General features: G+C 48.7%; 1 protein-coding gene across 50 annotated transcripts in view; it reads left to right on the top strand.

Moving 5' to 3' along the window:
• The window catches only part of CHD2 (chromodomain helicase DNA binding protein 2), an 82,505-nt gene that overhangs the window by 53,664 nt on the left and 14,275 nt on the right, over positions 1 to 14,566 (top strand). For 31 of the 50 annotated variants that reach the window (XR_010590940.1, XR_010590939.1, XR_006175971.2 and 28 more), the window contains 13 exons: positions 166 to 237; positions 1,873 to 2,022; positions 2,995 to 3,143; positions 4,513 to 4,609; positions 5,492 to 5,584; positions 6,166 to 6,339; positions 7,461 to 7,636; positions 9,649 to 9,690; positions 10,493 to 10,632; positions 11,529 to 11,667; positions 11,814 to 11,964; positions 13,331 to 13,453; positions 14,346 to 14,474. Coding sequence is in view for 45 of the 50 variants with exons in the window: in XM_065559242.1 (XP_065415314.1) it covers positions 166 to 237; positions 1,873 to 2,022; positions 2,995 to 3,143; positions 4,513 to 4,609; positions 5,492 to 5,584; positions 6,166 to 6,339; positions 7,461 to 7,636; positions 9,649 to 9,690; positions 10,493 to 10,632; positions 11,529 to 11,667; positions 11,814 to 11,964; positions 13,331 to 13,453; positions 14,346 to 14,474 (1,635 nt within the window). In the remaining 5 variants the exon portion in view is untranslated. The remainder of the gene's footprint in view (positions 1 to 165; positions 238 to 1,872; positions 2,023 to 2,994; positions 3,144 to 4,512; positions 4,610 to 5,491; positions 5,585 to 6,165; positions 6,340 to 7,460; positions 7,637 to 9,648; positions 9,691 to 10,492; positions 10,633 to 11,528; positions 11,668 to 11,813; positions 11,965 to 13,330; positions 13,454 to 14,345; positions 14,475 to 14,566) is intronic. The other 19 variants (XM_065559245.1, XM_065559236.1, XM_042856632.2 and 16 more) reach the window with 5 other exon arrangements.

Here is a 14,566-nt window from a genome sequence, read left to right as displayed (position 1 = left end):
TAAAGCAGTGCAGTTATTTTTAATCAGCAGTTATTTTTAATGATTAAATGCTCCAAGCTGAAGGGTATGTAGGACAGGAGACTGGAGCTCCCAGAGTTTTGGGGCAGCAATTCCTCAGGGTTCCTTTACTTTCTTTCTTTCTATCATTATTGTTGATCTTTCCAGCGCTTGGACGGCTCGATCAAAGGGGAGATCCGAAAGCAAGCGCTGGATCACTTCAACGCGGAAGGCTCTGAGGTACGACAGCTGTGGTGGCATGGGGGTTCCTGCTGGAGGGAAAATAGCTTCAGAAGGGAATGGGATGGGACGCTCGAGCTTGTGCGAGTTTGCAGCGTGGCCACAGCTGCCATTCGTCCCCACGGAGCTCTGGCTGTGTCTAGAGACATGGCAGTGGCATGTTTTGTATCCTGTGGCCATCTGTGTCGCCTGTGAAATGCCCCAATGCTTTACAAAGGGTGGGGCCTGAAAATCAGACCCAGAAAGAATCTGCCAAGAATTGAATCCCCTTAGACGTTCCCCTCCTTGGACCTGGGAGTGAAGCGGTCACGCGATGACTTGCACAGGCTGGAGCGTGAGGTTGTCTCTGCACTTGACGTGTCAGAGGAAAGGGCTGCTGGAAGTGGAGGCAGGCAGTGGTGTCTGGGACCAAAGGGCTTACAGCCTTGTAATCCCTCCCATCTGGGCCTACTCGCTGGCTCACTCTTACCAGGCGTGAGCCACTTGATTGCTTTGTGCTTCAGGCAATCCAGCCGTCTGAAAAAACGTGACTTTGCTTGGAAAACCAGAGCTGACTGAGCAGATAGTAAAGAACAAAAGGAGACAAGGCCAGGTGCCTGGTGTTAGCAGGAAGCTTAGGGAAAAATAAGACTGAAAAAAAGAGACTGCAATGCAGACAGGCGAGCAAGGGAGCTGGCACTGTGGGGGAGGAAAGGGATTCTCAGGGAGATGGACTCTAGAGAGGACTGCCTGAGCAAGGAGGGCCTGGCCCTGTCATTTCAGCAGCCTGGCCTTGTCCTGCCGCCCAGGCAGTGAGTCGCAGAGTCCATGGCAGGCTTCGGTTTGTGTGGGGCCGATCACCCCGTAGAAGTGCCAGTGACATACACACGTGTTTGCCTGCTGCTGTCGTGAGGGTCCAGTACACACCATAGTTTGACCTACAGAAGCTACAAGCCCAAGGTGCCCTTTCTTCCAAAGCCATTTCTGCGTTCTGCTGCCCAGAGCGGCACCTGCTGGGCTGATCTTGGAGCAGCGCCTGCCCCTTCAGTGTCCTAACGTCTCTGTCACTAGCTGCAACTCACATAACATGTGCTGTCTGCCAGCTACGCCTTCCTCTGCCTGGGAGATGCTGATGGCTGCCACGTGCCCCCGCCCATCGCACTCTGATACCCATCAGTATCCCCCAAGATTACTAATACGAGGACTGCTTAAATGGATGGAGTGGGGATTTCTTCTTTCTGTTGCATCTCTTTCCACTTCTCTCGCTATGCCGCTCAAATACCAGAGTTCTCTGTCTTCTGCTTTTCTTTTCCATCTCTCTACAAAAAAGGAAAATCCTTCTCACACACTGCCCTTGCTCTGAGCACCTCATTATCCCAAACTGTCTTCAAACTCTCTCTTTTCTCTGTCCTGTGACGACTCCGAACTTCCTCTATCTCTAATAAACCCCCACTCCCAGACCCTCTCCATTCTCCCTAAACTGTGCATTCAGTTGCACCTTCCTCTCCCTTGACCTGGCCACACATACAGATGGGCCCTGTAGGATATATTGTAACCTGCATTAGTTCACTGGCTTTTGCACGTGTTTGTTTTTAAGCAGCTGAGATCATTTTGTGTGAGCAATGCTGGACACAGGTATCTTGTCACTGTATGCAGGACTTCTGTTTCCTGCTGTCAACACGAGCTGGCGGACTGGGGATTAACCTGGCTTCTGCAGACACTGTGGTGATCTTTGACTCGGACTGGAACCCCCAGAATGACTTGCAGGCTCAGGCTCGGGCTCACAGAATTGGACAGAAGAAACAGGTCAGGAGAGCAGCCTTGGATCCATTTTTCTATGATTCAGTCCAGTCATAAGCTGTAGCATTAGCATCTGTGTCAGGACTCTGCAGAGCTGGGCATGTCCGGCTTATGTGGGCTCTGCAAATGTATTCCTTCTGCTTGAACTATAGGATCCTTCAGGTTCCTCAGAAACTCAGGGTAAGCTGGAAAACTGCGATGCAAAACCAGATCAGCCCAAGTTTGCTGGAAACGGGGCCTGGATTCTCTAAGTAGGCTCATGAATCTGGGTTGGGTATTGCGTTAATCACGAAACAAAGCAAATTTCACATGGGTCTTAGTTTCATAACTAAAATTGCACACAACTCTGGCATCAGGCATTGGCGTCAAGCAGGGGACATCGTCAAGGCTGGGAGGCCTAAAAGCTTATCGATAGAGCCAGTATGAGGCTTAGAGAGAGCAGGCATGTGTTCCATCTGTAGTTTTATTGTGAGTCTGTTGTGTTTCTTTGTTTATATATATATATATATATATATATATATACACGTACACACACAAACATACACACACACTGCTCTATCTCAAACTCTGGTTATGGGCTTGATGCAGGAATCACTGGCTGAGGTTTTCTGGCTTGTGTTATGTAGGTGATGAGACTTAGATGATCATAAAGGGCATTTCTGGCCTTAAAATCTACGAACAATATTTTTCTGAGGTGTCACTGAACCTCTGATCTAGAAAGCAGGCTGGAGATCTGGCAAGAGCAGCCTTTCTTGTGAGTTTGGTGGGGCTGGAAGTCTCTTGAGAATAGCTGTTCCCACGGGGTAGTGTGTTGGATTAGGGGTTCAGGTATACCATTCAGAATATATGTTTGCAAGAAGGGACCATGCAGACAGGTTATTGCTACCTTCTGTTAACTAGCACAGGGTGCATTGTAATTTAGGCAGGACTATATGTTGCAGATCCACAAAATAGCTCTGCTTTTTCTTTGCCCTGCAGGTGAACATTTACCGCTTAGTCACAAAGGGGACAGTGGAAGAGGAGATCATCGAAAGGGCCAAGAAAAAGATGGTGTTGGATCATCTGGTGATCCAGCGTATGGACACCACAGGCCGTACTGTACTGGATAACAATTCTGGGAGATCCAAGTAAGTGCCTAAGTGGGGAGGAGAGCATCAGATGGAGTATGTACAGTAATCAGTGTCACTCTCGTGGTGACTTGGGTAATTAGTTGATAGTGTAGTTGGCCAGCAAAAAAAACAACAACTAATGGTAGCTCACCACTAACTTTGGCTCATGCAGTCATTGGTATGGAAACTATATGGGATGCCAAAATTAGCAAGAAAATAAAAAAGAACTGGTATTGAAGTCTCCTCTGTTTTTCATTCCATCTTTCTCTCTTTTTTTCTTTTCTTTCCCTCTCTGTTTGTTTTTGTGCTTCTGTTTATTACCCCTCTCGCCTACCGTGGTCTTTGGCCTGTTTTTCCTCCTTTTAGAGGCTGTCACTTTTTTCTTACAAGGCCCCCAAGGTCACTGATATCTGAAGAAGTTGACAGTAGGTTATAAGTGTCCCACGCAATTGGTCTCTTTTTCATGCTGGCTCTACAGCCGTAACCAACTAGGATCAGTTGGAGTCTTTTCCTGGCTCATCTAAACATCTGTTTAATATTGTGCTCTGCGGTCTCTTCCGCTCTGCAGCTGGTGCTGTAGGGAGAAAATGGCCATGGGGACCATTTGGTTCTAGTCAACTTCTGCAGTTCCTGGTGCCTCAGGCGAAAGACCATATAGCTGGAAGCGTGTAGAAGGAAGGGTCATTTCACATGCAGGTTTCAGGAAGAATAGAGGGAGTCTGCTGGGTTTTGCAGACTGGTGGGTCTCCCCACTTTACTCCTGCAATGCAGTAGTAAGTGCTTTGTGATACCAATGCAATAAAGGTATGAGAACCCAGAACTGACTCAGATGCATATGCAAGGCTGGAAAGATTCTGGGTTTTGTGTGTTAGTATTAAAACTTCGTAGTGAATTTTACTCGGCAAGTGTGTCTTTCCCTGTGTCGCTCCCCCCCAACGCCTTTCCAGAGGCTTCCCTTGTGGTGTGATTAAAGCTCTCAAGAGTTCCTCCATTCTTCCCCACTTCATCCCCCTTGATATACTCCTGAGGCCACACATCAAGCTAGCCATCCTTCTAGGACATGGGAATCCCTTCCTTGGAGCCCATCAACTCTGCTGCTTAATTGGCCATGTGGCTCGGTATTGAGTTACTGGGTGTGCTGCCCTCCTTTCCCTGGGAATGGAGCACGCTGCCTTGACAGCGCTCCTAACCCCTGACAGAACAGGGGGAGAGGTCAGGAACAGAGCGCAAGGCGTTTCTTAGTGCGGGGTTGAGCACTTACATCACAATGTTGGCCTAATGAGGGAGGCTTAGGTGTGTCTTTATACCGTAGCAAAGCAGCTGTGAAACAGCAGGGCTGGCTTGGTGGCTCCTGAAAGTCAACTGTGTCTTCGTTACTTTTTTGCAGCTCAAATCCTTTCAACAAAGAGGAGCTGACAGCTATTCTGAAGTTTGGAGCTGAGGATCTCTTCAAGGAGATTGAAGGGGAAGAATCGGAGCCACAGGTAGTTAAAATTAAAATAACCTAGCTGTGATCTGATGGTCTTCATGAACTTCACTTCATTGGCAGTACTGCATGGGGAAACTGGCATTTGTCCTGACTCTGTTGTACTTGCTCTGTGGATCAGAGAGAGCAGTTCAGTTAATAGTGTTTGTCAAACTGACCCTTGCCATGGGACACCAAGTTCAAGTTTCCAGAAAAGCTGAAGGGAGAGAACAATGGACTTGGGAGGCAGGGATGGGACAGACTGACTGTGGAGATTCTGATCAGGTTCCTGAAAGAAATGGTTGGGGTTTCAGTGGTAGAACCTTGTCCCCCGTCAGCCCTCTGCACATACATCTGTAGCTCTGTGAATAATGAGTTAGTGTATTGTAACAGAGCCTAGCAAGTCCTCTTCATCCCAGCGCCTCTTAGCCCCTTTTAGCTTTCCTCTCCTTTGTAGTTTCCACAGGAGTCAGAGTGTGTCACCTCTTACCCATCCAGTGCAGGATTGTTTCTGACATTATGTTACCGAATGCTTTGAACAGCCTTGTTAATGGGGCCATGCAGTGGCCCACAGCCATGTCCCTGCAGGGAATGATTCCACAAATGAAAAGATAGCAGTTGGGAGTTTTTTCCTGATGTTCAGGCTGTTGTTTTCTCAGCCTCACCCATCATTCCTCTTCATACCCTCTTGTACCAGCTAAATAGTCTGTCGTCCTCCTCAGTGATGACACTTCATCAGTATATGCAGCCCGTCAACTTGTCTCCCCCACCTCCCCTTGTTCACTTATCCAAGCGATGTGTATTTAGCAGTCACACCTCACAAGTCAATCCTTGAAGCCCCCCCTTCCTTTCTGTTGTTGTGCGTCCTCTGATTGTATCATAATTTCTTTCTGACTGGCAGGAAATGGATATTGATGAGATTTTACGCTTGGCTGAAACACGAGAGAACGAAGTGTCCTCGAGCGCCACGGATGAGCTGCTGTCTCAATTCAAGGTACAAAGCAGATAGATTTCCTAGGAACCAGTGAGTAAGAGGGACTGAATTCCAGCAGAGTAGGGTCGTGAGTGGCTATGAACGGTCTTTGCCAAGGTCAACCTTGTTTGTAAGGTCGGTGACAGGAGAAGGGACAGAACTGGCCAACAGTGCCCCTGCATGCTGTCTTCATGGGGTCAGGCTTTAGCCAAACAAGCCAAACCCTTTGCAAGGTGCATGGAAGCAGGTGGTCCTCAACCAGCAGGAGAGGGGTTGTTAGGTTTGGTGGGTGGGTAGCACTAAATGTGTGTGTATAGGTTTTTAAATGATCTTGGTGGTGGGGAAGAAAATCTTAAACTTCCTAACTTTGGGAACTGAAATGCTAATCTAGCAAAGGCTCCAACCAAAGTTTATAAATTGCATGCACTACTCGATGGCTGATAGCTGGAAGAGATGACAGACAACAGGAACAGAATGACTAACGGACAGATTTCTTGGGGAAATGCCTCAAGAGAAAGAAGTTGAGACTGGACCCCAACGTCTCTCTGGTGATGTTATCACGGGGAGCTTCTAATCCCATGGGTGTGCTTTTTGCTTCTAAGGTAGCCAATTTTGCAACCATGGAGGAGGAAGAGACTGAGCTGGATGAGAGGTCCCAGAGGGACTGGGATGATATTATTCCTGAAGAGCAAAGGAAGAAAGTGGAGGAGGAGGAACGACAGAAGGAATTGGAAGAAATCTATATGCTGCCCAGAATTCGCAGCTCCACTAAAAAGGTACAGCACTGCCTCGGGAAGCTGGGAAGCAACAGGCCACAGGAGGCTAGTGGTGGGAAAGAGGGTCTTTGCCTAGTAACAATTTTGTGGGATTTTGACGTTTTCCCCCCTATTGCTAGTTTGGAACAAAGTACAGAATAGGCCATAAGTCTGCCATGCAGAGTACGAATTAGGCCCCGAGTCTATAGTGCAGGATATGTGTCCAGGATGAATTTGGTAGTGGTGTTTCTAATTCTACTTGTGCTTTATTTAAAAACAATAAATGCTGAAACCCAGTGGCAGGAACAGATTGAAGCACAGGGGAAAATAGCCAATTGAGTGGTGGGGACTAGACTGGAGTTCATTTTTGATTGCCTCGTAGGTCATTTCGTGGATCTTTTTTTTCCTATCTCCTCACTAAGCTTCACACTTCACCATGCTGTTAATGCTTAAACCTAACCTGTCCTTTCACAACCAGAAGAGACAGTACCCTTTCCAGCTTTACTGTCTAGGTCGGGGTGGCCAAACAGTGGCTCGTGAGCCACATGTGGCTCTTTTACAGTTAGTGTGGCTTGCGGAGCCCCCATGCTCCCCCTTCTCCACCTACCAGACTGGGGGAAGGGGAGAACTCAGGACCTCTGCCTTGCAGCAGGGTGGTGGGATAGGGGCTTCTGACCAGTGAAGAAGGGGGTCTCGGGACTTCAGTCCCGTGGGGCAGAAGTCTCGAGCTCTAGCAGTCGAATTTCTGAAGATTGTGGTATGCGGCTTGAAGGGTCAGTAAGCTTGGCCACCCCGGTCTAGGTGCTATGATGCATTCAAATCCTCTAGCAATAGGGCTGTGCAAGAAAACTCCACTAGCACATGGAACCCATGCTTCATTCGCATGCTCCTGTCTGGAAATCTGTCAAAAGGGGATAAGCAAATACATTGGGGCCTTGGGCATCCAGGCACTTCAAGTGGGGGGGGGAAAGGGAGGTTCCTCTAAGAGGGGATGACGCCGATGTTGATCTGATTGGCCTTACTTCAGAAAAAGCACCGAGAGGTTCTGCATTTGCATTGCCAGCCCACGCCACTAGGGAGGAATTGAAGGAGGTTGCAAATTAGCCCTTGTTACCCTAGTGCTGTCCTTCTGGCTCGTTCAGGCTCAGGCAAATGACAGTGATTCTGATGCTGAATCCAAGAGAAGGATACACAGGTCATCTGGATCAGAGAGTGAGACGGACGATACTGACGACGATAAAAGGCCGAAGCGCCGGGGGCGCCCACGGAGTGTTAGGAAAGACACGGTGGAAGGATTTACTGATGCTGAAATCAGGAGGTCAGTGCTGAGCCCAGGAGACTGTTAGAGGAGCACGTTCGGAAATTCTGCGCAGACACCGACACAGCTAGGGTAGGGCCCTGCTCCAGCAAAGCATGTCAGCACCTGCATAACTGTGAGCCCGTGGCTGGTCCCAGTGAGGTCAGGTCAGATAGAATGTTTACATCAGAGGTGGGCAAAGTACGGCCTGCGGGCCCGTCCTGCCCAGCCCTTGAGCTCCTGGTCAGGGAGGCTAACCCCGGCCCCTCCCCCACTATCCCCCTCCCCTGCAGCTACGCTGCCGCGCGGGCAGCACTCTGGGTGGCGGGGCTGCGCACTCCTGCAGGGCAGTGCAGCGGCATGTCTGGCTCCAGCCAGGCGGCCTGGCTGCCAGACATGCTGCATTGAGCAGCAAGGTAAGGGAGCGGCGGGTTGGATTAAGGGGCAAGAGGGCAGTCAGGGGATGGAGCAGGGGGCGGTTGGATGGGGTGGAGGTTCTTGGGGAGGGGAACGGAGGGTTGGATAAGTGTGGGAGTCCGGGGGGGGAGGGGTGTGTGTGGATAGGGGTCGGGGCAGTCAGGGAGCAGGGGGGGTTGGATAGGGGGTGGGGTCCGGGGGGTTGGATAAGGGGCGAGGGGTCCCAGGAGGGGGCGGTCAGGGGACAAGGAGCAGGGGGGCTTGGATGGGTCGGGTGTTCTGAGAGGGGCAGTCAGGGGGCGGGAAGTGGGAGGGGGTGGTTAGGGGCAGGGGCCAGGCTGTTGGGGGAGGCACAGCCTTCCCTACCTGGCCCTCCATACAGTTTTGCAACCCCGATGTGGCCCTTGGGCCAAAAAGTTTGTCCCCCCCCTGGTTTACATGATTAAAGTTAAGCAAGTGAAGAAGTGCTCTGCTGGACTGGGGCTATTGGCTCCCCAAAACCTCTATTTTTTGGGGATCTTCCATGCTCATGTTGTTTTGCCATGGACATTTAATCAGTTCTAAATGACAATGGCAGGACTCCTGGTGCTTTATTAACTTAGTGTTGTAACAGAAGAATTAGGGGCAAAATCAGGCTTTACTGGCTCCAGCCATTCTCTGAACTTGTATATTATCAGTTTTGCCACCTGCCAATGGCCTTCTAGGCCTGTGTGAAACGAGCTGACGATCTTTAGTCTGGTTCTAGTGAGACAAGTGCCTGTGTTTCACAAAAATTGCTCCTGAAATCGTCAGCCTCCATCAGTAATCTCAGGTGGACTGAGTGGGTCCATTGAATTCAGCATTAAGGTACATTGCTAAGGGGTGTGCTGGAGGCCGGAACGGCTGGTAGTCATTCCATGGAGAAACCAAGGACTCCTGTCTTTGTGCTGTCCTACTGGCTTTGTTCAGGAGCAGCAAATTCACCTGAAAGAAGAAAAGTTTCCTGGCCGTTTAAATTTAAACAAAAAAGCAAATGTTGATATATTTGGGCAAAAATAGTAGCCCTAAAAGAGTTGGTGCCATAAGTCAGGGTAGTGAAGTTTCCCCTTCCGCCAGCATTACGTTTCTCAGCTCAGCTGATGTGTGCAATTCCAAGCCAGTTTTTGTCCTTCTCCAAGATAGAACTTCCCCTAATCTCTTCAGTCTTCGCAAAGCGCCTGCATCCTAAGGCTGTGTCCAGAGGTTAGGCCAGAGATGGTAAAGGGATTTCTTGAGCTTTAACCAACTTCCCTTCATCTTTGAGTTGCTGGTTTTTAAACTGAACCTCCATCAGTAATTTACTAAAATTATGACTCCCCCCGTGACCCCCACCACTTTTTTTTTGCAATGACAGGCGCCCAGGGTTAAGAGTCATCCTCTGTCCTTCTCCAGTTCCTTCTAGCCAAGGAGCTCAAAGCTCTTTGCAAACACTAATGAATTAAAACTCACAACAGCCCTGGGAGCGACTTAGACCTTGGACATGAAATACTGGATTGACAAAGGGGACGAGCCAATTAAATGTATCACCATGTATTTAAATACAGCTGTAATTTAGGACCTTTTTTACTGAGATTGTTTTGCTTTTCTTTTTTGTGTAGGTTTATCAAGGCTTATAAGAAGTTTGGGCTTCCACTCGAACGGTATGTGCAAACTGGCTCTGATCCTGAGAACAATCGCATATAGGCTAGTTGCTGCACTAGTAAACAGGAGACACAAATAGCCACATGAAGATCTCTGTGCATTGCTCTACCCCTAGGCACAATTAACTGATAGGCATCAAATATGGCATAGGCTTCTTCGATGGGCAAAGCCTGACTGGTCTGTCATATTCAGGGTGAACGGTGTGCAAGTGCTGCCATTGGAGACACAGGAATTGCCAGGTGGTCCATCTTGTCTCAGATGATTGCCACTGGTGGATGTTTCAGATGAAGGCCCCCTCTTCTCCTCCTCCCCCGCGCATGCCTAGTGCATTACGCAACACTTCAGGAGCAGGGTACACATGGTGTCATCTTCTGCAAAGCAGCCCTGTCCCAGACTAGTCTCCTGTTATGTGATCACCTGCTTCTTGCGGTATCCTGCAACTCTCAGGTACCAAAGCTTAATATGGGTCTTGCTCCAAGTGGTCTTAAAACCATTATTTACCTGGCAAGAAAAGGATCAGCAACCTGAGGAGTCCCAATAAAAGAGATCAGCTCAGAGGCGAAGATGGGTTGGTTCTCTTAGGTAGCGGGGAGCTGAAGTTAACACACACACAAAAATCCCAGTTCCTTAAAAAAAGTATTTCCATGCCCAGCAGTGCAAATGCTATTGAAAGTGAGATGCTTGATCTGGGAAGCGTCAGACACCTGAAAGAAGCAGACCGGCTAGGCCCTGTGTCTCTGAGCCGCGCTATCAGCCAGGTGTTGAGTCTGATTCTTTCCCGATTCTTTTCTCCCCTCTCAGGCTGGAGTGCATTGCTCGCGATGCTGAGCTGGTGGACAAGTCCATAGCTGATCTGAAACGTCTAGGGGAACTTATTCACAACAGCTGTGTGTCGGCAATGCAGGAATACGAGGAGCAGCTGAAAGAAAACCCCGGTGAGGGTAAGTGAAAGGGACGGGCGCAGATTTCATTAACCTCTTGGTGTTGATGGGCCAAAGTGCTGATGGGAACCATCCCCATTCTGGGTGAGATGGGACACCAGATTGGCAGCACTGGAGGCTGTAGTCTGTTAGCTAAAGAACAGTACAAACTTCACCCATGCTGCCTCTGCTAGTGACCTGGAGGGAGCTACCTCTAAGAGTGAGAAAGCTATTCCAGCCTCCAAGCCGTGAGTCTTCTGCTCTGACTGAAGGGTGTCAGTTGGACACAGGATTTCTAAGGCATGGGCTACGACCACCAACTCGTTTCGTGTTAGGTTGTGGAGCAGCCAGCAGACTGGATTGCTTCCTGGGTTGGAATCAAACCAATAACATGTACCCTGCACTATTCCTGTACCTGCAGTTATCGGTCCTCTGAGCCAGCCAGTGCCCCCATAGCACTGGGTAAATACCCTGCACGTACTTCCAAGACTTGAGGAACATCGAGCCCTGTGTGTTGCCTCTGCATCTCTGGCTTTCTAGGAAGCAGGGTGGTTTGGTGGCTGGCACAGGAGACAGGGAATCTGGAGACGTGGGTGTTATTGCCAACTCTGCCATTAAGTCTCTGCGTGACCTGGGCTGAACTGAGCTGCTAAAGTGGCTGAACTCCAATGTTGTTGATTTATTTGTAATTAAGAAAATGACTTGGGAAGGGGCTTGGAGTGTAATGAATCGCTCACTACCGCTCTTTGAAAGCAGAGCCTGCTTTTCAGGGTCTACCTGAGCATTAGCAGCCAGCCCTAGATGTAAACAGAGGATGGTGGGAGGAATATAAAGCTCTTGAATGTATCTGAGCCTTTTCCAGCATCTCTCATTCTGTCAAAGTGCTTGCAGCTGAAATGTTTGTTGCTGTTGAACAGGGAAAGGGCCTGGGAAAAGGAGGGGTCCTACCCTCAAGATCTCTGGTGTCCAAGTCAACGTGAAATCCATCATCCAGCATGAAGAAGAGTTTGAAATGCTGCACAAATCCATTCCCACGGACCCGGAGGAGAAGAGGAAGTGAGTTGGCATGACTAGGAGGAAAGTGCAAGGCGCTTGGGGTTTTGGGCTGGCAAAAGGAAAGCCTGGGTTTGCAGATTTGCTTTGACACCACAGTGTTGGAAAGAAGCCCCTCACCACCTCTCTCGTGTTTGAAATGCCTTCAGATACTGCCTGACCTGCCGCGCCAAAGCTGCTCATTTTGATGTAGACTGGGGAGTGGAGGATGATTCTCGTTTATTGCTGGGAATTTATGAACATGGCTATGGAAACTGGGAGCTAATTAAAACGGACCCAGAACTGAAGTTAACTGATAAGGTAGGTCGTCATGTGTTGCTCACTTTAGTTTTGGGGCTCAGGGAGAACATTTGCTTCCTCAAAAACGGATGTTTATATTGGTACACACTTAAAACAATAACAACAGCCAGGAAAACAATGACCGTGACCTCTCTGGAATGCTGCATTCCCAATGTATTGAGGCTGGTTGTGTTAGGTTTCCCCCATGGTTAATGCTGAGCTCAGACAATGTCACTGCTGACAGACCCAGATGTTATTAGCAAAAATCAGGTCGTGTCCTGGTATGAATGAGCGCCCTCAGGTCTGATGCTCAGAATAGCATTTTAAAACTGAAACGAGCATCCCAGACACAGTCGTGGGAATCTCTTCCTTGCAGTGGTGGTACAGAGGAGCCCCTCTAATTCTCCCTTTGCTAACGCACTGCGCTGATGATTCTCACCTCGAAGACAGCAGCTTCACCTCACTTTATAACACGAATGCCCTGGCTGAGTGGGAGGGATAGCTCAGTGGTTTGAGCATTAACCTGCTCAACCCAGGGTTGTGAGTTCAATCCTTGAGGGGGCCATTTAGGGAACTGGGGTAAAAATCTGTCTGGGGATTGGTCCTGCTTTGAGGTCATCCTGCTCGATGACCTCTTGAGGTCCCCTCCAACCCTGATATTCTATGAATTGAGTCATTGCTGTATGTAAATTACAGTCAGACCAGTTAGTTGTTTAAAGAAAACAGCGATAACGAGCGGTGCTCCATTTTTATGTTTATAAAGGCATAAACCAGTGAAATCAACTTTACAGAAATAGCTTTTTTCTCAAGTTACTGATGATTCATTACTTTTACCAAATATGCTACGCAGTACTAGCCTACTGTAAAACGATATCATAAATAAATTCGGCTTGTCAAAACAAGGGAGCAAAGTGTCTGTTGCAACACAGGCTTCTTGATGTATTTTGCAGTGTGTTTGCTTGCTCACTGGAGAAGTTCTTCTGTAATCCGAGCTAGCAGCAATCGAAGTTCCTACCCGTCTGTGCTCACACATGTCCTGTCACTTCAATACCAGCATGGGGGTGCCCTCTCCCCCCACACTTGAATTGGTAGAATTCTGCATGCTGCCTTATGAAAGGAAGAGACTTTTGAGGGAGCTCTTTGGCCTAGATCCTCGTATGGATTTAGGCACCTAACTCCCATTGAAATTAATGGGAGTTAGCCACCTAAATATCTTTGAGGATCTGGGATTTTGTGCCTGGGAGAGCAGGGTAAGGCAGTTCCCCTGAGAAGCTGAGGAGGTTTCCTCACTCCCTTGCTGGACGCTAGGGGAGGAGATTGTTACTAGTGCTTGTCTGCTCACTTCACGGCTTGATAGGTGCATGTGGATGTTTTGTTTTTATCAAAGATCCTACCTGTTGAGACAGATAAGAAGCCTCAGGGAAAGCAGCTCCAGACCCGTGTCGATTATCTGCTGAAATTGCTGAAGAAAGATCTGGAGAAGAAGGAAACTGTGAAAGATGGGGAAGAGGTGAGTGAGGGGATGGCTGAGGGCCCCTAGAGGGGACATTGGACACTGCTTAGAAGGAAACTACCTCCTGCATTTCTAGCTCATTAAATATTCTGTTTGAACGGACTGTGGCTGTATTGTAGTCTGATCCCTTCATTCCATTGAACCTAGAGCTGGTGGGGCTTGGCTCTCAGATCCTAGGGCCAGGCTAACTTGGTAGGTCTGTCACTTAGAAAAGGGCATCTTTTTACCTGTAAGCTGAGTGTGCTTGATGTGTGTGACACTGAGCATCATACGTAGGATTCCATGATTCTCATTTTACCAAGTCACTTGTCAGAAGCAGAAGTGAACTCTAAAGCGATGTGCACAGATCTTATGAAAAATTATGGCTTACGTAGGGTTGGATGCTGAATGCCCCAACTAGCAAGGAGCGTTGGAGCTGTGCCTGCAAGACCTGTCTTGGACTGTGTTCCTGTCGTCTAAATAAACCTTCTACTTTACTGGCTGGCTGAGAGTCATGGTGAATCGCAGGAAGCCGGGGGTGCAGGGCCTTGTGTCCCCCCACACTCCGTGACAAAGTGTCACATTAAATACCCTCTGGCAGCAGGCACCAGCTCTCCTTCATTTGCCCTGTCACCAGGCTGCTTGGTGCCAGCAATTCACTCGTACTAATTTTCTGTGTGTTCAGAATAGTCCTTTGAGCCTACAAACCTCAGATGGATTTCCTCTTGCTAGCCAAAATGGGACCTTCTGATGGAGGTTGTAATTCTAATTAGTGGCTCAGTGTCATTTCCCATGGCCCATTAGATCTTCTAGTGCTCCAAACGGACTCCTACTGCCTAGAGGAAGAGAGATGGTGTTTCTGTTTCAGGAAGTGGTTTTCAAGCCCTAACTGGTTTCTCTTCTTCCCCAGACCAAACTGAAGAAGAGGAAACCACGCGTGAAGAAAGAGAACAAAGCTCCCAAAGTCAAAGATGAGCATGGAAATGACCTGTCCTCTCCTCGGCACTCGGACAACCAGTCAGAAGAGGGTGAAGTCAAGGTGTGTTGATCCAGGTGGAGGGGGCTTTTACAAAGCTGCTTGAACTGTGTTGGTGCTTCAGAAACTACACTTGAAAAGCACCTGTTGCAACT

The sequence above is a fragment of the Chrysemys picta genome, chromosome 10, assembly GCF_011386835.1.
Source record: "Chrysemys picta bellii isolate R12L10 chromosome 10, ASM1138683v2, whole genome shotgun sequence".
Lineage (NCBI taxonomy): Eukaryota > Metazoa > Chordata > Testudines > Emydidae > Chrysemys > Chrysemys picta.
This window is presented reverse-complemented; position numbering and strand designations above follow the sequence as displayed.